Source organism: Solanum stenotomum, chromosome 11 (assembly GCF_019186545.1).
Source record: "Solanum stenotomum isolate F172 chromosome 11, ASM1918654v1, whole genome shotgun sequence".
In the NCBI taxonomy this organism is placed as follows: domain Eukaryota; kingdom Viridiplantae; phylum Streptophyta; class Magnoliopsida; order Solanales; family Solanaceae; genus Solanum; species Solanum stenotomum.
Window position 1 is genome coordinate 51,407,108 of NC_064292.1, and position 13,856 is coordinate 51,420,963.

General features: G+C 35.4%; 2 protein-coding genes across 4 annotated transcripts in view; both read right to left on the reverse strand.

Moving 5' to 3' along the window:
* LOC125844974 (uncharacterized) overlaps window positions 1-13,856 on the reverse strand; it is a 135,292-nt gene that overhangs the window by 68,427 nt on the left and 53,009 nt on the right. The window lies entirely within an intron of this gene.
* LOC125844968 (DNA glycosylase/AP lyase ROS1-like) lies at window positions 451-11,294 on the reverse strand. Of its 3 annotated transcripts, none has more exons than XM_049524336.1 (21): window positions 11,142-11,294; window positions 9,194-9,902; window positions 6,961-8,655; window positions 6,136-6,492; window positions 5,932-6,022; window positions 4,941-5,842; window positions 4,585-4,856; window positions 4,412-4,491; window positions 4,249-4,333; window positions 4,086-4,177; window positions 3,944-4,012; window positions 3,792-3,828; window positions 3,594-3,676; window positions 2,666-3,187; window positions 2,287-2,323; window positions 2,122-2,179; window positions 1,663-1,802; window positions 1,496-1,561; window positions 1,223-1,337; window positions 1,089-1,127; window positions 451-925 (listed from the first exon to the last, which is right to left on the reverse strand). In XM_049524336.1, the coding sequence occupies exons 2-21, from the start codon at window positions 9,795-9,797 to the stop codon at window positions 747-749; spliced, it is 5,523 nt and encodes a 1,840-aa protein (XP_049380293.1). In that variant the 5' UTR covers window positions 9,798-9,902; window positions 11,142-11,294; the 3' UTR covers window positions 451-746. The 3 variants fall into 3 exon arrangements, with proteins under 3 accessions (XP_049380293.1, XP_049380292.1, XP_049380291.1); XM_049524335.1 differs by having other exon boundaries at window positions 4,585-4,853; window positions 6,136-6,534; XM_049524334.1 differs by having other exon boundaries at window positions 6,136-6,534.

Here is a 13,856-nt window from a genome sequence, read left to right on the forward strand (position 1 = left end):
ATCCAAGGGTCTATTGAAAATAACCTCTCTACCTTCTCAAGGTAGGGGTAAAGTTTGCAGACATTCTATCCTCCTCACACCCTACTTGTGGAATTACACTTGGTTTGTTGTTGTAATTTTCACTACCTTGCATAAACTTTGCTAATAAACTATCCTTTTGCATTTCACCCTTTCTTTTAGTTTCATGGTAACATGGAGACGTTTTGGGTCTTCAAGTGGCTATCTGAAGTTTGAGAAGAGTTCGCAATAATTTGCAGAGCCTATTGCTGATAGGTGATCCTTTTTCCTATCTTAATTTTTCTTAGTTTTGTATCCTTTGTTTAGACCGAAGGATATCTATATTAAGTTATTAGGTGAAGGTTCAATAGTATGCATCTTCAGTTAACCACTTGTTCCACATAAAAATGAGCCTGTCAACATGTAAATCAAAGCAATAGTCATTTTAGGGAATGAATAAAAAGGATTTTCCACTACAATGGCATCAACTGTTTTCACATTCAAACTATGAATGTTACATCTCAATTTTCCTACAGCTATCCTTGTTTTCTATTTGGTAAATCTTGAATAATGATGGCTCAGTTTGTGAGCATAAATCAAAGAATAAGAGATGCTTATTGTACACTACACCCTTTTTCGCCAAGGGTGACTTCAATTCTGCTGCTGTAAATTTGCATCTCCGGTGAGGTTATTGAATGTCATCACTATGTTAGTCATCAAATTCTTATCCTACTCCTCTTTGTGTTTCTCTACTTTGTATGGACAGATTTTGGTGAGTTGTAACCAGCAACCTTCTCTGCAGCTGTTCCCTCCTTTTTTTTGTCATCACTTCTATTTTTGACCATCTTACTAGCAGGGAAGTGCAGTCTAGCAATGAGAGGTCGTGGGGCTCTCATCTCTCGATCAAATCCCCTTACACAGACAAATCCTGTAAAATGACATTTTCAAGGACAGTTTAACATAATCTGACTCTAGGAATTAGGTAACTCAATCACATCTTTTACTTGAACACTTTAGTAGTGGCACATATTTAACTCAGATCCCTTTTCTGTATCTTTTTAAATATGAGAAGGAAGAAAAGTTGGAGTTACCTCTCCAGAAGCAGTACTGAATTTGTTCTGTTGACAAGCCTGATTAACATCAATGTTTATGTAGTCAGTAACTTAGACTCAATTCTCAAGTCATAGATCAAACCACAATGTTTTTCCTGAGCATTTGTTTGTACCTTTAAAAATTGTTGAGACAGAGGTCCCAAAGTACACGGTCCTTCTTGACAGGGACCATAGCAATTTTCTCGGAACATGAATTGGATCAAGACTGGATTTATGATCCGAGAATACCTGCACAGTATAAGATCACATCTTATTCAACGATCAGAATGATTGCAATCAATAACATCCATTTCCAAGTTTCATTACACACAGTTGCGCTTGTAAGTTTTGAAGCATCAACGTAGACTCTTGAAAATTGTGATCAGATGACAAGGTTTGGAATTTACCTCATTAACCTGGAAGTATGTTCCGTTGAGTGGGAAGCTCCCTCTCATTGCTGTACGGCATGGTATCTGCAATAAGCTAGGTGTTTCAGAGGAAAAAAGGCAATGCTAGCTTATAGTTCTTCTACAATTAGTGACTTTAAAGGACAACAAATGCCTGGGCCACTCACCAGTAGTGTGCCTCTTACGGTTTGTGAGTTTGCCTCTCTTATGCCATTGCACGAATAGCATGTCGTCTCATTGCACAGGTTTCCTGATCCACTATGATCACACTTTGTTTCAGGAGGTTGAATTGAATTTACAGTCTCACCTGGTTGCAGTAGGCACAGAAGTTAAAACAACATAATCTACTGCGGACTAGAGTTCTAATCAACCATTGTATTGTTATATGTAGTCAGTGATGAAAAGGGAGGAAAAAAAGATAAAAACTGGTCAGTGTGTCCTCCCATACTATTTAGGGCAAATTTCGGTTTCAAAAGCTAAATGTTGCTAATGCATGGTTTCGCTTCAGATTAGCACTAGTGAGAATCAGGGACACAAGTTTTCTCCATTCACTAACTGTTATACATGTTGCATTAGTTGATATCCCAGAGAAGATGATACTGTTCAAAGAAAATTCAGTTGCATACCTGGTGTCCATATTGCCAGAAGGTACGGACTTGGATCATCGGGTTCTCTTTTATCCAACTGTATTGGAAGATTATTGGGTCATAATAAAGCTTAGTTCTAGCCAAATTTAATTTTTTTTTTGATGAAGAGCCAAATAATTGAGCAACAGAAGATAGACAACTGACCTTTTCCAACAATTCATGGGAATCTGGGAGTTCATAGCTGCAATATTAGAAGTATTGACCATTAGTTTTGAGTAAAAAATGAGACGACTCAATACTCAATAATTGACGGTGTTGAGAGGTGTTGTGCATGTGCAATACAAATTGGTACTGCAGCTTTTTACATCTAATTCTCTCTTTTCAGCGCAGTGCAAATTTGTGTACATATCTGCTTTGCACGTTCTTTGCTGATTGTCTTCTTAATTACGTACAATTTCATATTCACATCAACTCCTACTACAATAATGTTATATTCTACCAACTCCTTTTTATGGCATACTTAAAAGTTCACTTGTTCACATATTTACACAGGTAAACATCAAATAAGAGATTAGGAACTTACACTTGATGCTCTGTCCGTAGGCGGCCGACATTTTTCAGCTTGGGAGTAGGAATTGAAGCTGCATCTGGATTCAAGGCCACCAGAGCTTTGGATACGTCGCCTTCTTTATTATGCTCTTGTAAAATAGTCTCCAAATTGGTCGTGAACTCTTTCATGTTGAGTTCAATCAATGGAATTTCATCAGGATCTTCAAAAAACCCATCTTCAATATCGCTTTCTAATAGTTCTGGCAATGGTTCTGGGGTTTTTGGTTCCTCAATAATAGGTTCACAGTTGTTGGTAATGAGTGTTGCTTCTCTATTTAATAAGTTGGTCATCTCTTGAGGTATTGGCATTGACCTTTCTAGGAAAGAAGGTAGGTCACCAGCTTCAACTGGAGCATATGGGTACCCCATTCTTACTTCAGCTGCTGGGGGTAATAGCATGGGCTTGAACACAGCAGCTGCATTTCCCTCGCTAGGGATCGGAACTGCTGAACTCACTATACTCTTCTCCTCTGGGCCAGGAAGAGCAAGTCTTGCACTGCAGGTAAATTTTTAAACTTGGTCAATTTTCCTAGAAATTAACTAAGTAATAAAAGAAGTAAAGCATTGCCAGATTTTACATCTCTAATGCAAGCGACATCTGAGGAACAGTTTTCGAGCTCTACTAGCCAATTTTTGAAATTATTTTGTGATTTGAACTTAATAATGACTGTTTGACTGACATCGGTATCATCATTATTATAATTTGTATTAGAAAAGTATGGTTTCTGTTCTTAGAGTTAAAATTTTTAAACTTCAAACCATGTTTTTCGTCCCCAATTTTGTAGGTGATGCTAACTCTTTTAGTTTGAAGTTGCTAAAGAGAGGAATGAAGAAAATCTTAAGGTAACCTTATGTTCTGCGCTTCACTAGCAATTTGAAGATAGGAGATACGGATTACTAACCTTGCGTAAGCACTAGCAAAGTGTCTGCACTCAGCTCTCAGTGGGCATGCATTACAGTTAGGTTTACTTTTGGTGCAGAAAACCTGTGTCAACATTGGAAGTCAGCCATAATTATCATTCTTTCTGATGAGGGAGAACAACTTCCACAAAAATTGTCATATGAGGGCACATTCAACTTGAAAAGCTCAATTAAGTTACCTTTCCAAAGGTAATCATGTGGTAGTGCAACTCATACCTGTCAACAAACATAACCCTATTAGTGATACATCCATGGGTATGTTAGATAGCCTTTTAGCTTATTAATTACATGTGTAACCAATGAAAATTATTATGAGGTCTTGAGAAAGTACAGTGTTCTCTGATCGAGCTTGCAGAGTCGTGGCCAGAGATACTTCTGAATTGACTCCAGAATTGGATACCTGTATTGAAGCATGAATGATAACCCATATAGTAGAGAAAGTACAGTTTTGAAGTTTTGCTATAATAACTTACAGTTCAAGAAGATGCAACTGCAGTGACTCAGGAAGTGGTTGGAGAGGAACCCATCCTAATCGCACAGCTATTCGTCCAACATTTGTGTCAACCTGACAAATTCAACTTTGAGTTCTAGATCAAGTCAGTAGATCATTGCACATTGTTGGCAAGTGGAACTTACTGGAAAAGCAAGGTTATGAAGTGTTAATAGCCGCACACATTCTACACTTTTCAGACCCAGTCCACGAATACTCAAAAGATACTCTCTGCAGACAGGAATTTTTTTAGGGGAAGATAAACTCACGAAGGTAGAAAACTTTAGTGTATTATTGCAAGGAACTTACTTCACTCTGTCTGGGGCCACATCTCTCAACCATTCTAGGTCAATACTTCCATGATCCCTTACCAGTCTATCGAGGAAGTCCTGCACAATAAGCAATTATGTTTTTTATGAGAATTTACTTGTGAAGTTTCTCTTTCTCCTTGTAACTAATGAATACATGTTTAGTGCTGGTACCTTAATTCGCTCTGCCAGCATGTTGTTCATCCCTCGTTCCTTAATAGCATCAGAAATTTCTTTAACTGGTGCACTTCTGACTGCTTCGTAGTTCAATGAGTCCATTGCATCCTTGCTTCTTTCTTTTTTCCCACTCTTTGATTGGACTTCCTTTCTCAAGCTATCCCAATCAAAAGCTTTCTTATCTCCTTCCTCAACTCTTCTTTTTCTTGTCTTTGAGATGCTGGTGCCTGTTATACTGGGTTGCTTGCTTGAAGGATAAGCTTGACCTTCTGCATGGAATTTGGTTATATTGCAAGAGTTTCTTGTATGTACTACGAGGTAAGGACTACAAGATTTTGGGATATCAGGATTACCTTCTTGTCCTTTAGCAACGGCTTCTGAATGGTTTACTGATTGTCGGATGCAAGCGCTTTCTAGTTGTGAGGCCATTGCCATCTCATTTTGATGGGAACTTACAGAATGTTGATTATCTACCTTGTGAGGTTGCATTTTCACACCTCCCATCTCTCCCATCCTTGGTGCATGAATAAAGGGAAGTGTGGTTCGCTGAGCTATTAAAGGACTTGAACTTCCTGCTACTTGTTTCATGCTTTTGCTCATGTCGATTTCTTTCTCATGGCATGCTGTTTCATGTTTACCAAATTCTGGTGTCATGTTCAACCATGAATTACTGGCAGATCTTATTGGTATCTCTTGGACCTGAACATGCGGATTGATTGGATAGCCATGTAAATATGCCTCTGCATCAAGATTTTCATTATGCCCGATATCTGCTACAGTTTCTATCTTCTGATTCCCAAAGACGGGCAACTTTTCTGAAAGCCTATTCCTCATAAAGTGACTCTGATATTCCTGGAATGCAGCAGCCCACTTTGTTGGTGGAGAATGGCTTGCTTGAGTTCTGTCTTTGTTCAAGTTGGGTGAACTTGGTCTGTCTTCACTTTCTAAGTCGGATCCGGAGCTTGACCTGAGTTCTTCATTGGCTTGAAGAATGAGAGAGTCAGGAGAGTTTTGTAATGAAATGACTTCCTCGTCAACTCTCTTGTCATGCTCACTTACTAAGTAAGCTCTAGATGTATGAGTGTGGTTTTCCATTCTGTGCTGTAGTCTAGCTTTATGATATATGGTAGTCCCATCTGGATCTATTATTTCGACTTCTGGTTCCTCCACTACTATGTTACATCCATCTTGGGAGAGGGTATTCTTGGTGCTTGTTGGCAAGGGGAACTTGGCTGCAAGGCACATGAAAGCAGAGCTGCAAGAAAAGGTATGTTATTGAATTATCAACTTCTATTTTTAATTAGATTGACTATGTTCTTCTGATGGTAGCTGACCATCAATTACCTTGAGAGATGATCTGAAACATTCTGTGTGAGGAATACTCCTATTACTGAGTCGACTACAGATCCCTTCCAAGGCGAGAACCTCCTATCACCTGCAAAGCTTTTCAAATTATTTGTCTATTTGGAGCTGATAATATCACGATAAGAACAATTCTAATAATATAAGACAGATGTGTGGTAGTGGAAATGAATGGTTGTTTGTTACCTTGAACAAGGCGCATTCGTGCGACAAAAGAGTCTACCCGTCCACGGACAACTTTCCTTTCATCTTCCCACCATTTTTCATTGTCCTTGTCCATTGTCTCTGCACTTTCTTCCTTCCCCATTAAGACGTTCCATAGTCTGTTGGTCTCTGGGTCAAGGTCCACTCTGGGCCGTGCTTTACGTCTTTTGATAGGATCAAATCCCTCATAAGGGATAATTGTGCCACTGCCCTTGTATGGAACAAGGGCCTTTTGCTCCACTTGAGCAGCATTTTTCTTGCTATTACTGATAACAAGGCGTTCCAATTGCTGTGTGATTACATCAACTGATACTGCATGTCTGTGTGTTCCTTGTAAGCCTGTGTCGACTGACACTGCATGTCTGTGTGTTTCTTGTAAGCCTGTTTGACAGAAAGTTTTTAGTGATTGGAATCTTAGTAAGCATTTGGACATAAGAAAGATGTGATATTTGAAAAAAAAAAATAGAATTTGAAATTAAGTTGAAAATTGTATTTGGAAATTGAAGTGTTTTGTCATGCATTTAACTTGAAAACAAGATGAAATATTTTTAGTAGAAAAGATTTTTCTTCAACAGTTTTTAAAATTTTGAACAAAAAAGGAAAATTCATCTTCAGATTTTCTTGAAAAAAAAATCAGCCCAATGTATAACCAAACAATGTTCTGATTGTTTTTTTATAAAAAGGGAAAGATATTCCATGGACAAATCGCCCCATCATGATTCTTCATACTTCGTCTAAGACTGATGCTACATTGCTGAAAAAAAAAACAATAAAAGCAAGAGTGATGCCATAGTTGCAAAATGATACCTCTAGCTTTTGTCAGGTGATGTTGGTCAGCTCGTGAATTCTTGTTCTCTCTTGGAAGCAGCTCCCCATAATTGGTTAGTTCATTGGGCGATGTCTTCCCCATGTTCTGCTGTGCTGGCATCTTGTTGTGAGAATTTCTTCTCTCAATGTTTTGTACCACCATGGCAAGACTTTGGAGTTGATACTGATGATTCCAATTTCTGATGGTGGCCTGTACTTGGGATCCATGGATAACAGCCGTCTGTTGGGATATGTGCTGTGGTATTGGCTGTGCATAAGAATGCATCTGAGATGGGTTTGGTTGCATTTGCAAATTATGTTTAACAACCATGGGACTAGCACAATGCCTACTACCCTCCTCGCTGGCTCTGTTATATCTGTTTATGCTCAAGCTGCTTGACAAGAACTTTGTTGAGTCATGAATTGCAGCTGCAGTAGGGGAAGGAATACCAGATGAAGTGCTGCAGTTTCTTCTGCTGTTGTCATTCCCCAACATTTCCGAGCACACAGATCCCATCTGGCTGAAAGTTCTTGGTTGAAATGGGGAACTGGGGCACTGATCCCTCTTGGATCCTCTTCCGTCGTTGTCTGTGGATGCTGTGTCTCTCAGAAGTAGAGGCATCCTACCCAGTGCTAGCTGTCTTGGTTCATACAGCTGAATGCTGTTTGGATACCTAGTGACAGTTCGCATACTTAGACTTCTTGCAAGAGCATTCAGTGCCTGGTTATTTCTTGTAACTTGATTTGCTGATGGAAGTGGCGATGCCAAATCTTTTGGCTTTTCCATTAGCAGTTTCTCTGCAATTTCTCCTTTCCTCTGGTTCTGCCCAGCTGATATTGCAGACGCCTCCATGATAGCCAATGACAACTCCATGTCTTGGGAATTCAAGTTCAAATCGAAAGTTTCTTTCTTTTGTTGATGTTTTTCTGGGTGGTGGATATTGGTACTTGGCAGGCTTTCATCTTTTGTTATGTCTTCCAAGTCAAAATCTAGCATTTTCCGACATGTTTTTTCTGTCTCTCCAGCATCAGGAACTTTGTCCTTGTCAACAACTTCGGTTTGTTGAATTGTTGAAGCATTGGGGCCCTTTCTGCGGACATACTTCCTTTTTCCTGATGGGTTCTCATTTGGAGTGCTATTTCTTTGGGCAGCGGAATCATTAACTTCGGTTTGTTCAGTTGTTGAAGCTTTGAGGCCGTCTCTGCGGACATACTTCCTTTTTCCTGATGGATTCTCATTTGGAGTACCATCTCCCGGAGCAGCACGCTTCGGAGTTCTTTTGGTTTCCCCTTCTATTACTACCTTCGGCCGGTGTTTTCGCCTTTTGGGAGTTTTCGATGCTGGTGTCTTGTTTAGGTCAATGTCCACATTACCTACATTGCCATTATCAACCTTTTCAGTCAATGGTGAATTGACAACCACTGAATCTGTGACTCTCTGTAACAGTTTATCAGAGTGGTCATCTTTGGATTTCATAGACCCAAGAACATTCTCCTGCCCATCTTTCTCAAGGCTAGACCTTTCTTGTATCTGGACATTTTGTCTCTCAAAATGCTGGTTGTCATTGAAGTGGTTATGTTCTGGTGTTACTGGTGCAAATGTGAAGAAACTATTTGTGCTTGGACTTGTACCAGCATCTGATGCCAGTGGTGAAATCAAGGATCTATTGACCTGATAAGGGCTTCGCATACCATCTGTAAGGAAAATAAATTAGACAAACTTGTGATTCAGATTGAAATATCATGATATATATCTATAAAATGGGATAATTCCTAAGCTTTTACGTCACTAACTTTCGTTCAAAATGCATATCTAACTAACTTTTATTATTAGGAGTAACTTGATACAACAGTTAGAATCTCTAATACATATATGTAACTTGTAATGCAATTTGTTGAAGAAGAAAGCTATGCTAATATATCGTATCTATCAAAATAAAATAAAATGTTATGCTAATGTATTGTACTCCGTAGTTGTATGGACTTCCTAGCACAATCTCTGTTGTGCTCACAGAGATTGTAAATTAGGGTTTGAGTACATTGACATGCATAAATCTTGTTAGTGGAAAAAATAGCATGCTTTTTTTCTTTTCGCTGTCCTGTTCCTAGGCATTACAATGCAATATCTGAAAGTGTTCCTGCCTTTCATGTATTTTCTTTTTCTGCAAACGTAAGTTTGAAAGACCTCATAAATGGTTATGTTCTTGCAATATTAACATAAGAGTAAACTCACCAAGTGGTAGGTGCCGGTTGTAACAATCAAACGTCTGGTTTGGACTTATAAACACTTGACTCTCATTGAGCAATGTTTGACCTGCAGCTTTGAGTCGCGGCTGCTCATAGCTGCTGTCAACTCGAGCATATGAGTTCCGAAGAATCGGTATATCACTGAGATGTATGCTGTTGTTTGATCTTCCATGGGTGGAAAGCATATTTGACTGGTTCTTCATACCAATAAGTTCTTCTAAAGAATTCACCCTTGTGCAAGCAGGCTTACTGTGATCTGGTACATTTTCGCAGCTATTGATATCTATATCGGAGCTTCTGTTACAGACTGCTACATCAGACCAGTGACCAGTAGACCCTTTATCCCAACTCACAGACGTGACAGGATTCTGAACTACTCCAGTTTCAGAAGCTGGCATTAGTAAAAAGTCACCATACATCCCGAGCAGGTCTGACCATCCTGTCATCTCAATCTGATTCCGTTGCATTTCAGCTTGAACAAGATCTGGTAATGGCAAAACAGGCTTTTGAGGACTAAAAGGAATCCGAGGATCCCCATTTTGGACACCTCCATTCTCTTGGGGAGTTGAAAATACTCTCGCCGGATTCATCCTTAAACTGTAAGTCTATTCTTCTCGGCTGTCTAATTCATCCCTCGGGTCTTCGCTTTTAACTGTTCAAGACTGACTATGTTTCAACTCCCAGATAGCACTTCACTGTAAAACATACAAATGAAAAAAAATTCAATCCATAACTGCTCCTAAGTAGTAGGTTTAAACTCATGAAAAATAACAGTTCTTTGATATGAAAGCATAAAGATTTCATCATGCATTTAATGACAGGAAATTTGAGAAAATATCAGAAACATAAAGAGGCAGATCCAAAATCTAACCTCAGTCAACATGCCACAATAACTGAACCAATTAACAAGTATTATCAAATTCCAAAAATTTTAAAAAAATATTGAAACAAATCACTATATGAATATAAACTTATAACGATTCGTCAATTTGAACATACAGTTTCTTAGTACTCGAGTTCTATACACTTCCTTTTGGTTTCTAATCCAGTGTATGTGGTACCCAACATTAAAACCCGACTAATTCATGTTTTCCCGTACCCAGGCTTGAAACAGAGATCTCTGATTACGCTATCTGCTGCCACATCCTTTGGTGGTGAGTTTTATGCACTTTACTAATTTAAGTCTCTGAATTTTGTTTTCTGCAAGTCTAAAAGGAATGACTTTTTACCTATGCATACACCAATGACAAAATCAACAATTACTATTCCCAGTTCATTGACATTTTATGATAAACTCAAATGAATCATCAATCAGATAACAAAAAATAAAAAATGTTGCTCATTATAGAAACTCAATCTCAAAAAAAGGAAAGATAAATTCACTTTTCAGTTTCTTTCTCATTTCTATCTTTTTACTGTGTGTACTTATCATTATCATATCCACATACCAAATTCATAAACAAAAAAAAAACACAAATGTTGTTTACCAATTAGCAAAATCTCACAGAAAACAGACTTTCCATCAATTCTTCAAAAGCTCATCTTAATCTCCATCAAGAATACTGCCTTTCCCTTGTCTCTATATAATGGAGTTCATCATTAATTAACAGATTTTTCTTCCTTAGAATTGGAAGAAAAAGATTGAAATGACTACTAAAAATTCAACATTCCCCAGAAATGACAGAGGAAAAAAACAAGTGAATTGGAATAACAACAAATTTAGAAATCACACTGAATTTGAGGAAATTCAATTCCCCATAAACTTCACCCAAAATCTACAAAAAATAGTTCTGAGTTGAAAAATGATCACACCTACTTTTATGGATTGTTGTTATACAAAAAAATTAAAACAAACCAATTAAAACACAAAAAAAAAGAGCAAAAAATAAAATAAAATTTAGAACAAAATTATTATATTTATAAACTAAACTTACCGATCTTTAGCTGAGTCCAGTTACCGGAGTGAATTTGTTTAAGAACCAGTCAATGCCGGAGAGCCAAAGTCAGTCTACTGTTAAAAAAAAGAAAAGGAGAGAGAAACAAGAGAAAATGAAGGACAAGTAGAGAGAGAGAGAAAGAGAATAGAAGAATTGGAAAAAAATAATATCAAGAAATAGTACACACCTTTGTATACGTTAAAGAAAAATGTTGTTATGTTTATGCTTGTACTATTTATATACTAATTATATATATAAAAAAAAATTGGTTTGGAGTTGAGAGGTGAATAAATATTTGGCTAAAGACTACATTCAAAGCATAAAATCTTCATTTGTTACCAAGATTAATAACCATATATTAAAAGTGTATATATATGTTTAAGATAAGATGAATTTTTTTTATTGGAAAGAATTATTTATTGGTGAGTATTGGTTTAATAAATAATACTATATATATGAATTTAATTAATAATAATTATTTTATTTAGTTTTGTTCATGATTTCTATACATTAAGTGTCACGTAAAATTATTGTTATATATTTAGTTTGGCCGTAAATTTAATAATTATATTTATGAATTTGAACAGGATTTCTATACTTGGAACTTGCATGAAATTGTTATAATGTATATATTTTGATTATTGAGATAGAGATGTTGATCGCATAAGTAATTAGATAATATGTTCATATTTTTAATTCACCTTTTTTGATTTGTATTGTATTTATTTTTATCATTGGAAAAAAAAAAGTGAATTCAGTATTTGAATTAGATATTATATTATACTTTTGATTTGTAATTTATTTATCTTGACCACTGGTACAGAGACATTGATAATACCGTTACTCACATTAAAAAAAGGAAGAAAAAATTGATTAAGTTTGACTAAATTTAATTGAAAGTAAATTTTATATGTATGTCAAATATTTAGTCTATATTTTCTACTTTGCTTTTATTTGTAATATTTTTATTTTGACCACTTGTAGAGAGACATTGATAATGCCGTTATTCACATTAAAATGAAGAAGAAAAAATTGATCAAGTTTGACGAAATGTAATTGAAAGTAAATTTTATATGTATATCAATTATTTCGCTTATATTTTCTACTCTGCCTTGATTTGTAATATATTTATGTTGACCACTGGTAGAGAGAAATTGATAATAAGTTTGACGAAATTTAATTGAAAGTAAGTTTTATATGTATATCAATTATTTCGCCTATATTTTCTACTCTGCTTTGATTTGTAATATATTTATTTGGACCATTGAAAGAGAGACATTGAAATAAGTTTGACGTAAATTAATTGAAAGTAAATTTTATATGTATATCAATTATTTTGCTTATATTTTCTACTTTGCTTTAATTTGTAATATATTTATTTTGACCACGGGTAGAGAGACATTGATAATATTGTTAATCACATTAAAAAAAGAAGGAAAAATTGATTAAGTTTGATGAAATTTAACTGAAAGTAAATTTTATATGTATATCAATTATTGTCTATATTTTCTTTTCTACTTTGATTTGTAATATAGTTATTTTGACCGTTGGTAGAGAGACATTGACAGTATCATTACTTGAATTAAAGAGAAGATATTCGCGCCTTAATGATCACATTTGATGAAATCATTCAAAGATTAGTGATTCTTATATTCTATTGGTAATTATATATTATTGCAATGTTTTTTTGGTTCTATATTTTTTATCCTCAGTCATACGTCACAATATATCACTTTAACCGTTCATACGTTACAATGCATTCAGTCGTTATTCATGTGTCATTATACGTTACTCCGCGCCATTCTAGTCAATTTCATGCAATTACATGTCGGTTGAAAAAATTATAAATTAAACCTAGCTTCTAGATTACTCCATTAGTTATGCTATTTAGCGTAGCGTCTTACGATCCCTACTTATTGTTAATTTTGTATATTTAATCTTTTATGATATAGTTTATAAAGTGATTCTTTTAGAAGGTAAGTCACATTACTACCATCAAATATTAGCATGCAATAAACATGTATATATATATGAATAAGTGAACAACGTAGAAAACATTACTTTATAAGCCAATACATTGCATTATTTTTATGATAAAATACATTATACTAGTTTTAAGGAAGGCGCTATTATTTCGTTAGAGATGAATGAATACACTAGAGATATATTTAAAATGTGTATGGTACTTTCTCATTTGATTTGATTAGTTGATGTGTTTATTTTCTTTATATTATTTTTTACTTCAGTTATATTTTTATAGACATAACTACTTTAAGCATTAAATCAAGTTCTAACATAGGAAAACACATTTCTTATGATGTTTTTAATTTCAAGACAAATTTCATTATAACTTGATGTATAATCTTCTTTTTTTTGCAACCATTTGCTTTCTCATAAATTTGCAGATGGACCAAAATCATACAAATGAACTTATAAATAAAGTTTGATTTGTTATTTTATCTGATAAATATATAAAAATAATTTTATTCTACTTTAAACATTGAATATAATAAATTGTTAAAGTTTTTTTAAAAAAACATGGTGGCGTTACAATTTTGAGCATCAAATCAAGTTTCGATGTGCCGAAGCACATCCCTACTAATGTTTTCAATTTTTTGACAACTTTTATAATTACCTAATATATAATTATTATTTTTTCATAACTTTTTGCATCCTCGTAAATTTGCAAACAAACTAGTAAATGAAATTGAG